The following is a 19,343-nucleotide window of genomic DNA, read 5'->3' on the forward strand; positions in this document are numbered from 1 at the left end:
TACTAAGTGAAAAAAAAGCAGGTTGCAGAAGAGTACATACAATAAAATACCATTGTATAAAGCTCAAAAACATTACATTATCTAGGCCAACGTGTATACGTGATCATGGTGAAACTCCTTTTTAAAAGGAAAGAGGGTATTCCCTGGTGGTTTAATGGTTAGGACTTGGCGCTTTCACTGAGGTGGCCTAGGTTCAATCCGTGGTCAGGGAACTAAGATCCCGCAAGCTGCACGGCGGGGCCAAAATAAAATAAAATAAAATTAAGAATAAAAAATAAAAAGAAAAGAAGAAATGATAATTTACAACAATCTAGAGATCAGTCACCTCTCGGGTGGAGTCACCTCTATGGAGAAGGATCCAGGAGGGATACACAGGGAGTTTGAATGGTTCCTAGTAACGTTCTGGTTCTTAAATTAGGTGGTAGGTGGTTCACTTTATTATTAAGCCTTCCTACACCTTACATCTATTGCATTTATCAAATAATACCGTACAAGATTTTTTAAAATGTGGGCCCAAAATAGGATTTATAAATAATGTCTTTATGCAAAACATTCTCAATGTAACATTAAACAATAATTTAAAGAATTTAGCTCTTCTCTCCGTTTCCCTCTCCCAAAACCAACAAATACTGGATTATCTTCTATGATTCCAATGATTATAAATAGTAAAGGCCAAGGAAACATCTTATGTTTGAGAGTTGTCATGGAATCAGATTTGCCGGAAAGAAAAAATTTATGTTCTCAACTGTCCACCAGAAGAAATACAAAGACAACATACACATATGTAAAATCAAGAACATTCCTTTATACCAGCAACAATCACAAAGCAAACACCATCAAAACATTCACAAAAGCCACAACAGGGGCTTCCCTGGTGGCGCAGTGGTTAAGAGTCCGCCTGCCGATGCAGGGGACATGGGTTCGTGCCCCGGTCCGGGAAGATACCACATGCCGCGGAGCGGCTGGGCCCGTGAGCCATGGCCGCTGAGCCTGCACGTCCGGAGCCTGTGCTCCGCAACTGGAGAGGCCACAACAGTGAGAGGCCCACGTACCGCAAAAAAAAAAAAGAAAAAAAAAAAAGCCACAACAACCATTAGTGATTTTATTGAAGACTCATTCACAGGATTCTGACCAGCAAAATGAGTATAACATACACCTTGAGTGCGGGACCTACACTGATCTTACTGTGGGGTACCCCAGACCCCCTCTTGAGGTTTCATAGTTCTGTGCTTTCACCCCACCTGGACACTTTCTTTAAAAATGGAAGCAGGCCTCAGACTGTCCTCAGCCAATGCTCTCAAGCAACTGATTCCAGGGGCTCCACTTGCATTATCCCAGCAGCTCCTCTAATGCATTTCAATCACAAAGTGGGCCCTCGCTTCTTCCCTATCCCAGCTCCACCTTCATAAACTGTAACAGACCAACAGGAGTCCTCAAGGGTACAAAATATTTCTTTCCTGATGATTTTAAAAGAAAGGGTGAAAAAGATGCACTTGAGCTCTTATGCATCTGAGCTCCTATGGCTGAAACAATTTATCTGCAGATGTGCTCTGACCAGCTACACACTGATCTGTTCGTTATGCTGCAGTGACTGAAGCTGATGACTGTCTGAAGGCAGTGAGAAAAGGTGAATCTATCTGAAGCTGGAATCAGGGCTCTTTCCACTATGCTAAGCTGGTGCTTTAGCCCATAATTATAATAAACTATCTCAGATTCAGTGAAACCTCCAACTTTTTGAAATACTTTCTCTCGCAGATTCTATGCTGGTCTCTAAGACGTGAATCCAGGGGGTGAGGGGAAGAAAAATATCAAAATTAAAGTGACAATTTAAGGGAGTTGATTACTGGGAAAAAAAATAGGACATTTTTATGATCCCAACAATGGGGGGTGGGTAACCTATCAGGGAGAAAATCATGAGTGGCAACAGCACAAATCATGCTGTAGGCCTCACCTATGCTTAGCATTATACTAGTAACATCGGGACACACTCAAGTGGGGTCCAGAGGGAGTCAAAGCACTTGAAATTTCATTTGAAATTTGCCCAGGGACAGTTTTTAGGAGTACCTGGAACTATGTCAGCCAGAATTTTCTAGGGAAGCGAGAGGGTTAGGTTTATATCCTGGGAGGTCCAGCCAACATGAGAACTACTTTCTGTTCTAGGTAGCCCTGGGAGCAGAAGTCAATCGATTTTTTGTCTTCCTTTGAGCTCTGCTGATTCCTGCTCGTTTGGCGTAAAAAGATAGGCTGCAGCAGATGTTCTCCAGCACTCCTCACACTCAACTTTAAGCCAAGAAAAAGATTTATAACAATGCTGAGGTACCTTTTAAGTGCTTCTAAGGGCTTTAACACTGTTTTGGGTAAGGGACAAAAAAACCTCAGAGAAACCATAAAACACAATCCAGATGGCACCATAAAATCGCTTTGCACCGGGAATTCTGCCCTTAGACAAAACCACACAGTAATGAATACATAAATAACCACTTTCTGAGCCATCTACCAAAGACTGGGCTCTGAGAGTAGGCAATGTCAGCCTGCGGGGAGAGGTGGCCGAGCTAGCCATGGCAAGTTCTTCACCTCCCAGCGACAGTACAAATCCTAGCTGGGGAGCGTCGGAAAACAGATCTTGCTTGTAAAAACCTCATCTGAAAGGCTGTGCAGCAAATATTCTACAAACAAGTATCAGACTATACTGCCAAAATGGTTAGAACAGCCGGTGGCATCTACGCTTTGGGCAGTATGTCTCTAAAAGACTTCAAGAGACAGGGCCCCTAAAGTCATTTGACCTACCATCTCTTATGACTATTTCCTGTGTGGCTGTGAAAGTTAAGGGGATGAAGCCTTCGCTATCAGCACAGAGAAGGATCCAGTGGGAGTCTGCAAAGTAAAATAAACACATAGGCAATTTAGAATATCCTGTCTTATTCTATAAAGAAAAATATGACAAATACGACTTTTTTGAGGAAAAGAATGTAGTAGTTGATGAACCTGACCATCACAAGACATTACAGAGAATGGGGAGATGGAGGGACCCAGTATACACTTAAGGTCAGGTTACATGGCAGCAAGGGGATGTTGATGACAGGCATAGCTAAGGGACATGTATTTTCACCCAGGTTAGGCATTAATCACTCAGTGCTATGCATTTGAGCTTGTGTGTGCATGTGTGCACACAGGTGTTAGGGGTGTATGGTGTTCCTAACTTATATATCAATACATGCTGTTAAGCAGTTTCTCCAAACACTATGTGAAGTTGGGAACAGCTACTCTTTGGAGGAAACTTCTATATTCTTGAGATCCATACCAGCCTCTAGACACCCAAGGAGGCTGAGCTGACTAGAGGTAGACTAGAATGGCCCAGATAATCCTAAATAGTTTGTTCTGGGGTAACCTAGGGCCACTAGCATAATACATACCTGGACTTTCTCTGGTTCTTTCGAGTCTACTGTGTCTCACCTGTTGACCCTGTAATTTCACTTCTAAAAATCTACACTTTCCAAAAACATGTAAAATATGCAGAGAGGTTTTTGTTACGGTTATTTATGATAATGAAAAATTGGAAACCACCTAAGTGTCAAAGAAAACATGGCCAAGTAAAATATGGTATTAAAAGAGTAAATCCTCATCACAAGGAAAAAAAGTTTTTTCTATCTATATGAGATGATGGATGTTTAATAACTTACGGTGATAATCATTTCATGATGCATTTAAGTCAAATCATTATGTTGTACACTTTAAATTTATACAGTGCTGTATGTCAATTATATCTCAATAAAACTGGAAGGAAAAAAATATATGGTACGCCCAGGATAGACTATTAACCCAGTAAAAATAACAGTTATGAAGTCATATCATAAATGCATGTGTCAAAATAGAAAAATGCTGATGCTACAATGTTAAGGGGGAAAAGATGAAAGAAAATTCTATGTTCAGTGTAGTGGGTGTCCTGAAGACTCAGGCATAAGAAAACTGCCATGCTCTCCATTGGATGGAACACAGGCATGACTCAGTCCCTTGCCACCTAGGAGTACCCTTCATGTCCACAAGTCTGCTGCATATTAAAATGACAATTCCTTTAAGAAAGATTCTGTGGGAGTTCCCTGGTGGCCTAGTGGCTAGAATTCTGGGCTTTCACTGCCATGGCTAGGGTTCAGTCCCTGGTCGGGGAACTGAGATCCTACAAGCTGCATGGCCAAAAATAAAAAAGAAAACAACAAGGTCTACTGTATAGCACAGAGAACTATATTCAGTGTCCTGTGATAAACCATAGTGGAAAAGAATATTAAAAAAAAATGTATATATAAAACACCCACCCACACACACAAAAGAAATATTCTGCAATGCTATGATCTTTATGTTTTAGTGCAACAAGTATATATGAGGTTTTTATGTTATTTCCTTGCAGCTGTTATATATAGCTTCATAACTCTATTTGGTTTTTTCATGTGTACATTTAGGTTTTCCAGCTAGGTTGTAAGTTCCTTAAGGGTAGAACCCATATTTTCCATGTATTTTGGAACCTATAATAGGCCTGGGCATACAATAGGCAATTAATAATACTTTTTAACTATCTAATGAATCACTGAATGGTTGGTACACTTCATTTTCCTCACCAGTGGAAGTTACATAATAGAGGGAGGGGGTGTCAGGTAAAGTCAATTTCTGAATTTTACCTACCATGTAGCATTTCAATAAGAGAGAGGCCAAAAGTCTGCTGGACTGTACTGAGTCTTAGCTTGCCGTTGCAGAGAAGCACAGCTCTTTTTTCTACAACAGGACCTAAAAAATAAGATTTCTTCAAATATAAAAATAAAAGTTGTTAAACTGATTACAGAAGCAATGGAGTTAACATTTCCTAAGAACAGAATGTGTAGTTTAAAAAATTCCTATCTATTACCGCTATCAACTAAACTTCAGCTTTGAAAATAAGGAGCTTTTTGCTGCATCATTTAACACAACTAAAGAATCAGACAAAACACAACCCCTAATTTCCTTTTGCTCTGTTCTTCCCCAGCATTATGTCCTTATTGCTACGAACTGGCTTTCCTAGGACGTGACTAATAACACTATAGGATGATGGATGGCAGCCTGAGAGATAAAATCTGATGGTGAGGAACAACTGCTTGGCTGTTGTAGAAACAGGTGTACCTTGGAGATACCGCAGGTGTGGTTCCAGACCACTGCAATAAAGCTAGTATCACAATAAAGTGAGCCACATGAAAGTTTTTGGTTTCCTAATGCATATTCTATAGTCCATTTAAGTGTGCAGATGCATATGTCTAATAAAATAATGTACATACCTTAACTTAAAAATGCTTTATTGCTAAAAAATGCTATCATCAGACAATGTAGGGTTGCCACAAACCTTCAATCTGTAAAAAACACAATCTCTCTGAAGTGCAATAAGACTAGGTATGCCTGTATAACTAAGAAGTTTTACGTTTTCTTTATTGGGGAAAAAAATGCCCTAAGTCGTGGAGTAGCAGAGGATTTGCATAAGTAAAATAAACAAACTGTGGTAAAAATTCACTTAGCTTAGAAAAAGTATAAATAACAGTGATTTTTAAATTTTAAAAAGTTATATTAAAAATTAATGCATCTTTGAAAATGTTTGCAAATATCCATACAGAAAGAAAATATAGAACAATTATAGCTCTATTTTAAGACACATCAAGTCCAAAGGTATATTCATAGAACATAGAATAAAAAATGTAACTTCTAATTCTATATTATGAGACAATATCTTCATGTAAGCATTTCTTAAAGTTTTATAAGTTATGTGTCTAACTTATTTTCTTGTTAAAGTTATCACTACTCATTTTCTGACTACTAAGAAAAATAATTTCAACAATAAAAGGTAAACTGTACTCCATTTTTGATACGATGAACAGCTCAAAAGATGTATGTCTACTATGTAATAACATTTTAAAAGATAGCACATGAATAAACTGTAAGGGCCATAAGCAACTAATCATTCATCTTAACTCTTATGAAATGTCGCTTCTGATATTATAGGGGGAAAAACTCTTCATTGCTTTTATTTTGTTTTTCTTTTACTTTTCTCATTAAAAAAGAAATATATGCTCAACATAAAGAAAACAGAAATTTGTAATGCAGAAAGTAAAGTCCCCAAAATTCTACCTCCAGAAGTACTTACTGATAACAGCTTGGCTGAACTAGCTCATTATAAATGGAGAAAAGGAAGAATTGAAAGGCAAAAAAACACATTTCTTTTTACTTTAAAAAATGCATTTACAAATATAAATATTTGTAAAAAAGTATATATTGTTTGATAAAATAATCTATTTAGGGACTTCCCTGGTGGTGCAGTAGTTAAGAATCCACCTGCCAATGCAGGCGACACGGGCTTGAGCCCTGGTCCGAGAAGATCCCACATGCCGCGGAGCAACTAAGCCCGTGCGCCACAACTACTGAAGCCTGTGCACCTAGAGCCCGTGCTCTGCAACACCTAGAGCCCGTGCTCTGCAACGAGAGGCCGCCACAATGAGAAGCCCGAGCACCGCAACAAAGAGTAGCCCCTGCTCGCCGCAACAAGAGAAAGCCTGTGCGCAGTAATGAAGACCCAACGCAGCCAAAAATAAATAAATAATCTATTTAAAGAAAAATAAAATCAAACAATTAGACATTATATCTTTTAGATTGACAAAGGTTTTAGTAAATGCATAGAAAAAAATGGAATAAATACTTCCATTACTAACTATACCTGTGGTTTTCTCTACGGGTTTGGTTATGAAGAATTTTTACTTTCAACATTAAATATTCTTGGGAATTCCCTGTGGTCCAGTGATTAGGACTCTGCGCTTTCACTGCTGAAAGCCCAGGTTCGATCCCTGGTTGGGGAACTAAGATCCCACAAGCCACACAGGGTGGCCAAAAAACCCAATAAACAAACATTAAATATGCTTATGCTTACATTAAATATGCTTATATTAAAAAAACCAATAAACATTAAATATACTTAAATATGCTTATATTGGTTAAATTTTTTCTTCAATGAGCATACATTACTTTTGTAATTAGGAAAAAAAAATACTGTGCATCTGTTAAAAAAATTTAAAAAGCTCTGTGTGCTGACAGAGTTCTTGAGACTATGTAAGTAAATGGAAAAAGATGCAGAACATTGTATATAGTACCTTACCTTTGTGTAACAAAAGGAAAAATAAAAATAAATAGTAAGATCTGCTAATATCTGAATAAAGTAATAAAAATAAAAATGGTTACCTATATGAGGTGAAGGGAACAAGCTGAACAAGGATGGGGTGAAACTAAGACTTCTCAGTATATACCTTCCTATTGCAAGAATGTTTTGTTTTTTAAAGCAAGTAAATGAACTGCCTATTCAAAAAGAGAAATAAAAAGGGAAAAAAGAAAAAATATTTGAAAAGTCATGGAAGGAAAAAAAAATCCAAACTAGATTTCACACTTGTAAAGTACTATAATTTTTAAAAATAAAAAATCTGTTTATTGAAAATACACTGAAAACTTCATGTAGTTAATAAAGCCATTTACATATTTTGGCTGAAGACAATGTGGGAAAAATCCTCTTCAAAAATCTAGGATTGGGATGTTAAATGTTTATAAATATTTGTTTCAATTAGCTTTGGTACATAATATAACTAAGATCACTAATGTGCTTGTGAAATTAATTAAAAAAATTTTTTTATATCAGTGACTTAACTGATTTTTAACTGATTTATTTGTGATTTAACCGGTTTGGGGGACAATTTAGGAATTTGAATAAGAAGTAGGTATTAGATGATATTAAGTAATTATTGTTAATGTTATCAAGTATGGTAATGGTACAGTGATAATTAAAGAAAATGTGCTTACACTTTAGAACAACATCCCAAAATACTTCTGGGTGAAACACCATGATGCCTCTACTTAGAAAAATATTTTAGGAAACAAAAAAAAGAAGCAATTATGGTAAAATGTTAACAACCATTAAATCCAGGTGATAGATATAGATAGGGTTTCATCAGGTATTCTTTCTATATGTTTACAATTTTTTCATAATTAAAAATATATTTTGGGGCTTCCCTGGTGGCGCAGTGGTTGAGAGTCCGCCTGCCGATGCAGGGGACACGGGTTCGTGCCCCGGTCCGGGAAGATCCCACGTGCCGCGGAGCGGCTGGGCCCGTGAGCCATGGCCGCTGGGCCTGCGCGTCCGGAGCCTGTGCTCCGCAACGGGAGAGGCCACAACAGTGAGAGGCCCGTGTACTGCAAAAAAAAAAAAAAAAATATATATATATATATATATATATATATTTTATATGTTTGAAATTTTTTATACTAAAAAAATTTTAGGGCTCCCCTAGTGGCGCAGTGGTTGAGAGTCCGCCTGCCGATGCAGGGGACACGGGTTCCTGCCCCGGTCCAGGAAGATCCCACATGCCCGCGGAGCGGCTGGGCCCATGAGCCATGGCCGCTGAGCCTGCGCATCCGGAGGCTGTGCTCTGCAATGGGAGAGGCCACAGCAGTGAGAGGCCCGTGTACCACAAAAAAATAAAAAATAAAAAAGATAATGTAAAAACAATATAGTAAAATAATTCAAGAAAATCTAGACTATTACATATATATCAATTTCTATAATATAAAAAACTCTTTTAAACTGTAACTCAATAGGAAAAAATGAGCAAAACGCAATTCACAGTTGGCCAAAAAACATGACAACATACTCAAATTCACTAATAGTAAAGGAAATACAAATTAATAAAAGTGAAATACCACTTTGCACTCATCAGATTGGTAAGGAAGTGAGGAAAAGGACAGTCTCATTGGTCGCTGATGGACATGTGATGATGCACTGTTCAGTAAAAAATCTTTGAAAGGCAATCTGTCAACTCTATTAAAAGTAGAAGCATATATATATGTGTGTATATATATACTCTTCAAACTTGCACTTCCACTTCTGGGAACCAAGCCAACAGAAATAAAAGTATGAATACAAATAGATACATATGAGAATACTATTGCAGCACCATTTGGAGTGCCTAAGAACTGAAAACAAAGTGAATGTCCATCAGCAAGGGAAAGGCTGAATAAACAGCATACTCCCAGCATGAAGTAAAGAATGCACCATACGACCCCATTTTTGTAAAACAATGACAAAGTCACCACCAACACCCCCCGCACCTATATACCTATGTATACAAAGACCTGTGTAAGATTATATGAGCGTGAAGTAAAATATGAAAGGATCCACATTAAGCTGCTAGTTAAAGTGGGTTACAGGGAGGAGGAGCAGGGCCAAGTGTGACGGGAAAGGAAAGTGTTCATGATAAAAACGGATATGGTATGATCCCACTATATAATATTTTATGTTGGCGTATACAGGCATAAACAGATGCATTAAAATTTTTTAATGACTATAACCTCTCTTTTAACAGCATATTATAAGATGCTGTTATAATCTAATGCTGTTATGCTATTATAAGCTCTCTTATAAATAGAAGAGTGTCTGCAATTGCATAAGGAAAAGGTTTTTGCAATGAAACAGCATGAATTAAAAAATTTTTTTTCTAAACATAGCGTGCCAGAATGAGCGCAATCATTCATGTTTTCACACCATGCACATGATAAAATCATGGTGTATACTGGTATGTGTGCCCATCCAACCAACCTGGAAAGGTATAACAACTTGTCTGAATATAACATGTCCAGATCAGTGAAGTTCAACTAGAATACTACTTCCTCATCAATAAATTTCTCTTGCAGTACCTACTGGCTGCAGGAGCCAGTGGTAGCTCCTCAAAGAAGTTACCTGGCAAGTGATGTGAACATAAGGCACATCCTGAGAGAGTGGGTACACTGGAGAGGATTTCTTTCCATTATGTAGAAAGTCTGTGAGTTCAGAAAGACGCTGCTGCACTTCAATCAGATTCCTAGATAAAATTTCCAGTATCTTAGATAGCTGATAATTTTCCTTTTCCACTTGTAAGTTAGGAGGTCCCGCGGTACTGCTGTGGTCTGGTGTGCCGCTGGGTCCGGGCAGTGTTACCGACTGGTTAACAGGCCCGGCATCTAGAGTTTCTAGGGCTGTGGAGCCATCACAGATACTGGATGGAGGACTTCTGATTTCTTGAATAAGGGTTCTTCCAGGCCTTCCACTTTGACTGCTGCTATTAGCTGTTAACAAGAGCCCTCCGTTTTGGTGACAAAAATCTGGGGAAAGACTTTCAATTAGCTTTTTTCTATTTGCTTTATTTAACAGAGTACTGAAAGCAGAGTGACCACTCTGGTTTTCACTCAGTGTCACTGGAGAGTCTTCTTCCAACATAACTTCTCTAACAATCAAACGAATCATATACTGATCAGACTTTGAAGAAAAAAGAAATGCCGAATCAGTGGATTTCTGTTTTCCTATCAAAATTAACAATAATTTATCTGTCAAGAAACATATGCCTTTTGGTCTTTCATTACTCTCTAACTGAATTTGCTGGATGTTTGGCATAAATGATGGAATGACAGAATAGATAAAAATTATATTACACGTATTGGAAGCCACTGCGACTACCTGTGCTTTAAGATTAAACGCCATTAGATCAGGAACCAGAATGCCCGGGATGGTGACTTTTCTGTTCTGGGTAACCTCCTTCTCAAAGGTCAAGAGGACCAAGTATGAAGAATCCAGGCCAGTTCCTGTCAAGTAGTCCTTTTTTCTTAGACAAATAAGAGAACTAGCCTCAGATTTAGATCTATCAAAGTGTATATGAGTTAGATCCAGAGGATCAGAAAAGGATGAAGAAAAGGGAGAAACTGGTGTTTCAGAATTTGTTTCAGAGGAAACTTCGTCAATAACTGGTAAAGTATATAGACAAGTGCCTTCACTACTAGGGGGAATATCAAAGGTTCCAGATGCATTTAAGCCACAAATCTTATCTAGTGGAAGCTCAGTGGCTATAGCGACCTGTGAGTCCACAGTGGCTCCGACTGAGCGCACGTAGCTGGCCACATCAAACACTGGGCAGAAGGAGCACCTGTGAAGAGTCTTCTGAGCACTGTCCCAAATATAAGAATGCACGCTGCTGCCTACTGCCACCACCAGCCTCTGGCCATCCTGGGTCCAACATGCACAGTGAATGAGGCCTTGGGTGCTGATGTCCACTTTGACCTGGGAACTGTCCCAGTGAACATTATGGAAAACGGAGACATCCTGTGCAGTCAACACAGTCAGGACAGCACTTTTTGGGTGCCACACACAGCCCTGGGGAAGGACAGGGAGTGACTGTCTAATCTCACAGGTCTGAGACATCAGCCATTTGCTTGTCTCCGTAGTGCTAGGACACAGCTGCCACACAATGACATGCTTCTTGTGCTGGACAGCGAGCAGAGCAGGTGTGTCAGCTGTACCAGGTGGGGCCCAGGACACCCCATACACATGTTCAAATTGTCCAATGACCGCTGAGTCCCCAAACTTGGCCTCTCCACCGTGAAGGTGTAAATCGGTCAGGACTACCTGATTCCCATCAGTCCAGGCAAGGCCGTGAATTGGGTGTATTGCTTGATACAACGCATTCAGTCCAGTCCTGAGAAGTTTTCCTCTTCCCAACTCCATCCTTTCTGATAAAGGTTATCTGAAATAATTAGGAAGTTATACCATAAGAATACAGTCAGACAAATTCAGGATGTAGTACATTCTACAAGACAACTGGCTTAGCCCTTTCACAGGTCATTATTGTGAGAGGATAAAAGGATGGGAGGAATCTGACAGATTAAAAGACTGCCTGGCAGTGCTGAGAAATTATTTTTCCTGCAAAATAAGGTCAAACTTTTGAAACCTAATGAATAAAATGTTTTAGTAAAATTTTAATAATGGGGATGAAATTTCAGATTTTGTTATTGTTCCACAGGTTCATTCTATGACTGCCTCTGTAGAATACTGGTTTGTTTTTTTAATTTTTAAAAATTCATTTTATTTATTTAGGCTGCATTGGGTCTTTGTTGCTGCGCATGGGCCCTCTCTAGCTGTGGCGAGCGGGGGCCGCCCCTCATTGCGGTGCGCAGGCTTCTTCTCATTGTGGTGGCTTCTCTTGCTGTGGAGCACGGGCTCTAGGTGCATGGGCTTCAGTAGTTGTGGCATGTGGGCTCTGCCTGTGGGTCAGGAGTCTGAGCACAGCTTTGTGATCCTCTGCTCAGGATTCCCCACAGCTGCAGTCAAGGCATCGGCCAGGCCGTGTCCCTTTCTGGGGCCCAGAACTGTCTTCTGAGACCTCATGGTTGTTGGCAGCATCCAGGTCCTTGCAGCAGTAGGACTGAGGTCTCTGTTTTCCTGCTGGCTGTCAGCTGTGGCTGCTTTTGCCATGTGGCCCTCATACAGGCAGTTCACAACACAGAAGCTTGCTTAAAAAGGAGAATCTCTCTTTTTAAGGCTTTTGCCTGCCAGGAACTACAGAAAAGCACAGATCTAGGTTTCTGGTAAATTAAGGACTGTGTTGTACAAGAAGTTCTTATCACATAAGTGTTACGGCTTGCGGGCTCTAGAGCATAGGTTCAGTAGTTGTGGCACATGCGCTTAGCTGCTCCGTGGCATGTGGGATCTTCCCGGACGACGGATCGAACCTGTGTCCCCTGCATCGGCAGGTGGATTCTCAACCACTGTGCCACAAGGGAAGCCATACTGGTTGGTGATTTATGCAGCCAAACGTATATTTGGGGCACCTCTAGTTCAAACTTCCTTGATCACAGAACTGGGATACTAAAAATCAGCAATACAGGCAAAATAGTAACGCTTATGGTAGCAGTTTTTGGTTCAAAATTCTGAGCCACTCATAGGAAATCAGGTAAACAAAAAATGCTTACTAACCCTGTGTCTCTTTAAGTTACTGTAATCACAGTTTTTTACTGTAGCCTCACTATGATACTATGATGAATTAGAAAGGGCCAATAAAATATGCAAGATGCACATAAGGCCAGAAATGAGTCAACTCATCACGGAGTTGATCAATACTATAGATGGCTGCCTCTAGTCCTTCTGTAAACAGAGTATGTAACAATTACATATATAATAAGATCATAAGTGTGCATAAAGATTAAAATCTTGTAAAGTTAAATGTCAAAACCTAATTACAAAATGCATATTATTTGAAAGAGTAATAATTTTTATTGCAATTAAGGATCCAAGATATTTTAAAAGACCCTCATTTTTAAGGCTTTCAAATAACTTTATTTCATGTATATTTTTCTTTTAGATTGCTTACATCTGACTCTTGTCAGTATGCTTTATTTCATTTCCTTCCTAACACTGAAGGGAAAGCAAAAGGCAACACTTAAACTCCCGTTTGTCACCAGTTTAAAATATGGTAGAGCCTTACTAACTTCCATCAATTTCGATGGTAAAATTTTGGGGTTAGCCTTTCTGTGAAATGTGAGACATGTCAAAACTGAGGAAATCAGGATGACATTGTTATTGAATATGAAAAAACAGACCATATTCTATAAACACACCCAGATACTACCTGAATTTACTGGGCAAATTAGAAGGAAAGGAAGGGAATAAACATGTCCAGTATGTGCCACACATGGTGCTGGTCACCTAGAATCCGATACAACCCTTGTAACAGTCCTGTGAGGGTAGCACTGTTATTCTTAGATGAGAGACAACAGATCTGAAGCTCTAAAAAGTTAAGAAACTTGCCCTTCATATCTTATAACAAAACACCTTCCAGATAGATTAAAGATCCAAATGTGCAAAACAAAAATTAAGAGATTTAAAAGAAAGACTTTTTACACTACTATAGAAATACTCAAATATGTATATGTATGTGTATAAGGATTTACTATATCATTTTTTGTAACAGAAAAACCTAAATGTACATCAACATGGAAATAAATAAAATAAGGAAGCTCCATGAGTAGTGATATGGAAAAATCCCTCCCCCAGAAAAGCAGTGAAATTCACAAGATAACATGTTTAGTAAGCTACTATTTATGAAAAAAAAAATCCACCTCTATATGTCCATATACATGTGTTTGTATATATTTACATAAAGATGCAGAAAAAGATCAGAAATAACACATACCAAACTGTTCACAGTACATACTGAGATGGAGTGAGGTGGCAGAAGAGAGAAGGTGGGACCCTCTTTACTTATTTCTGTATTCTTTGGAAAGACTTTTTATAATAAGTATATATTCAAATAGCCCTTTTCTAATTGAAAAAACAAACTAAAGATTCAAATGTACAAAATACTTAATTTACAAATGTTCTTGGGACTTCCCTGGTGGCAAAGTGGTTAAGAATCTGCCTGCCAATACAGGGGCCGTGGGTTCGAGCCCTGGTCCGGGAAGATCCCACACGCTGGGGAGCAACTAAGCCCGTGCCTCACAACTGCTAAGCCTGTGCTCTAGAGCCCGCGAGCCACAACTACTGAGACCACGTGCCACAACTACTGAAGCTTGCGTGCCTAGAGCCTGTGCTCTGCAACAAGTCACCACAATGAGATGCTCACGCACAGCAACAAAGAGTAGCCCTTGCTCGCTGCAATTAGGGAAAGCCCCTGCACAGCAATGAAGACCCAATGCAGCCAAAAATAAATAAATAAATAAATAAGTAAAAAGTTCTTTTAAGCCAGTTAAAACGACAAAATTTTAAGTGGCCAAAGAATATCAACAGGCAATTTACAAAACAATTATGATGATCAATAAACATATTCTAAATGATGTTTAATCTTATTAGCTATCAAAGAATTGTCTAAACTTGCAGTGTCCATTTCTTCACCACTCATTCTCTTCTTAACCCACCCCAAATTGACTCCATTCCCAACTCTTCTCCAAAACAACTCTCACCAACCCACCAGTGCTATCCACGTCACTGAATCCGATGGACATTTTTCAACCTTGTTTTATTGTACTTAGTAAATGTCAAAGACAGAACTTGAGAAGCTGCCTTCAGACCCTAAATCCAAAGAAATGTATTCTTCACCAAACTGGAGGATTTGCTTTTAACTTATCTGCAAATTTTTTCTCATTCCTCTTTGCTAGCTTCATCCCTACTCTTAGAATCTTTTACTAAGAGGGAATGGTCTGTTATACTTTTTTTTTTTTTCTGTTATACTTCTTACATATGAGGTCAGGTTAAGTGGTTCTACAGTGGCTTGCTAAATGGAAAAATATGTCTTCTGACATTACTAATGAAGAAAACTGCCATCTCAAACCCGTTGGTCTTGTATAATATATGTTTTTCCCTAATACCTACTTATGCACTTTTAAAAAAAAAGACTTTCATTGATAAATAATGCATGATACATTTTCCTGGAAGAAAAAATTCCTAACGGGCCAGTTACATCAAAAGCAATTTATATGATATGTTTTAGGCCACCCAAGTCAGTCTAATGTCATTGAGGATGTGTATGGCTAGGGTTAGCACAGCGTAAGGATTTGTAAATAAAGGAAAAACAAACTTGACAGTAAAGTTACTGAGATGTTTTAGAAGAATTAATTTTAATATTTTCATCTTTACTAACAAGAAGAAATTTGGTAAAAAACTAAAAATAGAGTTACCATATGATCCTGCAATCTCACTCCTGGGCATATATCCAAAGAAAACTCTAATTCAAAAGGATACATGCAACTCAATGTTCACTGCAGCACTATTTACAATAGTCAAGATGTGGAAGCAACGTAAATGCCCGACAGATGAATGGATAAAGATGTGGTACATATATACAATGGAGTATTAGCCATAAAAAAGAATGAAATAATGCCTCTGCAACAATATGGATGGACCTAGAGATTATCATACTAAGTAAGGTAAGCGAGACAGAAAATGACAAATATATGATATCACTTATATGTGGAATCTAAAAAAAAAGATAGAAATGAATTTATCTACAAAACAGAAATAGACCCACAGATACAGAAACTTATGGTTACCAAAGGGGAAAGGACGGGGTGTGGGGTGTGGGGTGGGGTTTAAATTAGGAGGTTGGGATTAACGTATATATACTACTATATATACTATATATATTGATGTAAGATGTTATGGAAGGGATTCCCTGGTGGCGCAGTGGTTAAGAATCCACCTGCCCATGCAGGGGACACGGGTTCAACCCCTGGTCCGGGAAGGTCCCACATGCCGCGGAGCAACTGTGCCCGTGCGCCACAACTACTAAGCCTGCGCTCTAAAGCCCGCGAGCCACAACTCCTGAGAACACGTGCCACAACTACTTAAGCCTGCACGCCTAGAGCCCGTGCTCCGCAACAAGAGAAGCCACCACTATGAGAAACCCGCGCACTGCAACGAAGAGTAGCCCCCACTCGCCACAACTAGAGAAAGCCCACGCGCAGCAACGAAGAACCTACACAGCCAAGAAAAAAAAAAGATGTTATGGAAAAACCCGAACGTTTTGGCCAACCCAATAAAATAGATAACCAACAAGGACCTACTGTGTAGCACAGGGAACTATACTCTATATTCTGTAATAACCTATAAAGGAAAAGAATCTGAAAAATATATATATATAATATATATATATACACTGAATCACTGTGCTGTACACCTGAAACTAACACAACATTGTAAATCAAATATACTTCAATAAAATTAAATTAAAAAATAAAAATTATGAAAAATTTCCTCAAAAACCCAATGATAATTACAAAAATCTCTTCCAATCCCTTCTACTCCCATTATTAGTCAGGGTCCTGACCACCTCTTCCTTTGTAGTAGGGTAGGACAAGAAGTCCTCTTCATTTCAGTCTCTTCTTTCCCACAGAGCCTGGACTCTGTGTGTTGGGTAGAATTATCTTGAGAAAAGTCACAGCTCTGGTAATTTTGCATTTGTGCTCAAGTACCTTTGATGAGTCTCCACAGTCTGTGTATATAAAAGTTCTTCCAAAATGTTTAAGCAAAGCATTGAAGGCCTTAAATTATCTTATATTGCTATACCTTTCCAACCTTATCTCCCTGATCATAAAGGCCCTGCTGAATAATTTGGAATTTAGAGGAACCAGCACACATTCATGCAACAATGTGCAGAATGGACCTGAGAAACTAGGAAGCTGACAAGTTTAATAATGGGCCATGGAATAGTTTGAATGTCAGGATGAGAAAGTGAGCCAAGTTTGTAGCTACCTCAGTAGAGAAAGAGGGCCAGATTCAAGCGATATTTCTAAGGCAGATAAAATTGGTATCAAGTAGGGTAAGTGGTGAGGAAGAAAGGAGAATTAAAGATAACATGCAAATTTTTAGCTTGGGAAATTGCTGAACCATTAATCAGAGATAAAGAAGACAGAGAATGCTTCAAAGGTAAGAACAGTGTGTAGTGTGTGATAAGCTTAGTATTAGATGTGCTTCATTTAAGATGTTTATAGGGTAGCACTGCACCTCAGGCAGTCAGAGGTAAGGATTTGGGAGTCACTGTTATAGAGTTGGTAGTTAAAAGATCAGAGAGCCAAGAGGACAAAGGGTGAAATGACCTTCTGGTGCTCCCCAATTATTTTGTATGCTTTAAAATATTTACAATTTGCCTGAAGCTAACTGTATACCTGTTGGTCTCTCAACCCTCAGACTATAAGATTTCTCGTATCAGGAGCCCTGGTTGTTTTAGGAAGAGAAAATCTGACTATATTAATTCAGGGGAGAGGTGGTCAGAACGAGGATCTGGTGCTCAGTCTATGGCCATTTAATTCTTCTGTTTTTAATCTTCTTTAAAGACAACTTATAGTGAGAATCAAGGGGCTCAGGTGAAATGGAGGACTTCCAGTAGGTTTAAACAGTTACATACTCCCCAACTTGTTTTTCTAAATTTATGGTGTTTTCACTATAAAATAATTCCAAGTTCTTTACACTTATTAATTTTTTTTTGTTTTATTTATTTGGCTGCATTGTGTATTCGTTGCTGTACACAGGCTTTCTTTAGTTGCGGCTAGCAGGGGCTACTCTTTGTTGTGATGTGCGGGCTTCTCATTGTGGTAGCTTCTCTTGTTGCGGAGCACGGGCTCTAGGCGCGCGGGCTTCAGTAGTTGTGGCTTGCAGTCTCTAAAGCGCAGGCTCAGTAGTTGTGGTGCACGGGCTTAATTGCTCCGCAGCATGTGGGATCTTCCCGGACCAGGGATCGAACCTGTGTCCCCTGCATTGGCAGGTGGATTCTTAACCACTGCGCCATCAGGGAAGCCCTTATTATTGTTTTAAATTAACATACAAGAAAGGTCAAAAGGACCTAGAGACTGTCATACAGAGTGAAGTAAGTCAGACAGAGAAAGACAAATCCCCATATGATATTGCTTATATGCTGGATCTTAAAAAATGGTACAAATGAACTTATTTACAAAACAGAAATAGAGTCACAGATGTAGAAAACAAACATGGTTATCAGGGAGGAAAGGGGGGAGGGGAAGGGATAAATTGGGAGATTGGGATTGACATATACACACTACCATGAATAAAATAGATAACTAATAAGGATTTACTGTATAGCACAGGGAACTCTACTCAGTACTCTGTAATGACCTATATGGGAAAAGAATCTAAAAAAAGAGTGGATACATGTTATGTGCGTTTTGCTGTACAGCAGAAACTAACACAACATTTTAAATCAAGTACACTCCAATAAAAATTTTTTAAAAAGGTCAAAAGGTAAATTCACACACAAAAAAACATTCATCCAAAGAAAATTATGACTACATCCCTCCAGATATTTTTCTATGCAGTTTGGGTTGAACTTTTTCAATCATACTGTACAATTACATATCACGATCTTTTCACTTTACATTATATATTAGGATTTCCCCATGTTATTTAAAGACTTTATAAATTATTTTTAGAAGCCACTTAATATTCACTTTTCCTTACTGTTGGGGAAGTTCCGTAATTTTTCCTTACTGGTGAGATACCTGGTTAGAGCCAACTTTATCCTTTTATAAATAACGCTGGGATAAAGGTGTTTATGCATAAAGCATGTTTTTCATTGTGAATGGCTTCCTTAGGATATATTCCCAGAAGTTTCACTCGTGAGTCACAGGGAATATACTCTCTGGTTTAAACCCACCCGCTGCTCGTCCGCATCCGCCAGCCCTCGCACGCGGCCCCCCACCATTCTCTCCATCCTCTCCGCACATGTGACACTTCCTCTTCTCCCCCCTCCCCCAAAGTGCCTGTCCTTCCACCTCTCCCCCCGCCCACCTACAGCCTCCCCACAACAGCCAGGCCGGGAAGCAGTGGAGACAAAAATACCTTTGGTCTCACTACCCCACCGAAAATCAGTCTCCCCTGGGCCGTACCTGCTCACAAACCGCGGATCCGAAGCCCTGAGCGGGGACCGGAAGCATCGGCTCCCAGGCCCCTGATAGGTGAGCGGTGGCTGGGCAAGCTCGGCAATGACCCT

The 19,343-nt window shown here is 39.2% G+C and overlaps 1 protein-coding gene across 2 annotated transcripts; it reads right to left on the reverse strand.

Moving 5' to 3' along the window:
* Positions 1 to 1,056: 1,056 nt before the first annotated feature.
* WDCP (WD repeat and coiled coil containing) lies at positions 1,057 to 19,285 on the reverse strand. Of its 2 annotated transcripts, none has more exons than XM_032653548.1 (4): positions 19,240 to 19,285; positions 9,782 to 11,594; positions 4,675 to 4,792; positions 1,057 to 2,874 (listed from the first exon to the last, which is right to left on the reverse strand). In XM_032653548.1, exons 2-4 carry the CDS (start codon positions 11,573 to 11,575, stop codon positions 2,753 to 2,755), a joined length of 2,034 nt encoding a protein of 677 aa, XP_032509439.1. In that variant the 5' UTR covers positions 11,576 to 11,594; positions 19,240 to 19,285; the 3' UTR covers positions 1,057 to 2,752. The 2 variants fall into 2 exon arrangements, 1 of the variants encoding a protein (XP_032509439.1); XR_004352983.1 differs by having other exon boundaries at positions 2,843 to 2,874; positions 4,675 to 4,776.
* Between the last annotated feature and the right edge of the window lie 58 nt (positions 19,286 to 19,343).

The sequence above is a fragment of the Phocoena sinus genome, chromosome 13 (genome assembly GCF_008692025.1).
Source record: "Phocoena sinus isolate mPhoSin1 chromosome 13, mPhoSin1.pri, whole genome shotgun sequence".
NCBI lineage: Eukaryota > Metazoa > Chordata > Mammalia > Artiodactyla > Phocoenidae > Phocoena > Phocoena sinus.

Excerpts from the sequence above, each read along its gene's own strand:
- WDCP (XM_032653548.1), bottom strand. The coding sequence starts at position 11,575 with ATGGAGTTGGGAAGAGGAAAACTTCTCAGGACTGGACTGAATGCGTTG. Across the intron at positions 4,793-9,781 it reads ATGTTCACATCACTTGCCAG|AAATCTTATTTTTTAGGTCC; the intron begins GTAACTTCTTTG and ends TTATATTTGAAG. Across the intron at positions 2,875-4,674 it reads TCTTATTGAAATGCTACATG|ACTCCCACTGGATCCTTCTC; the intron begins GTAGGTAAAATT and ends TTTACTTTGCAG.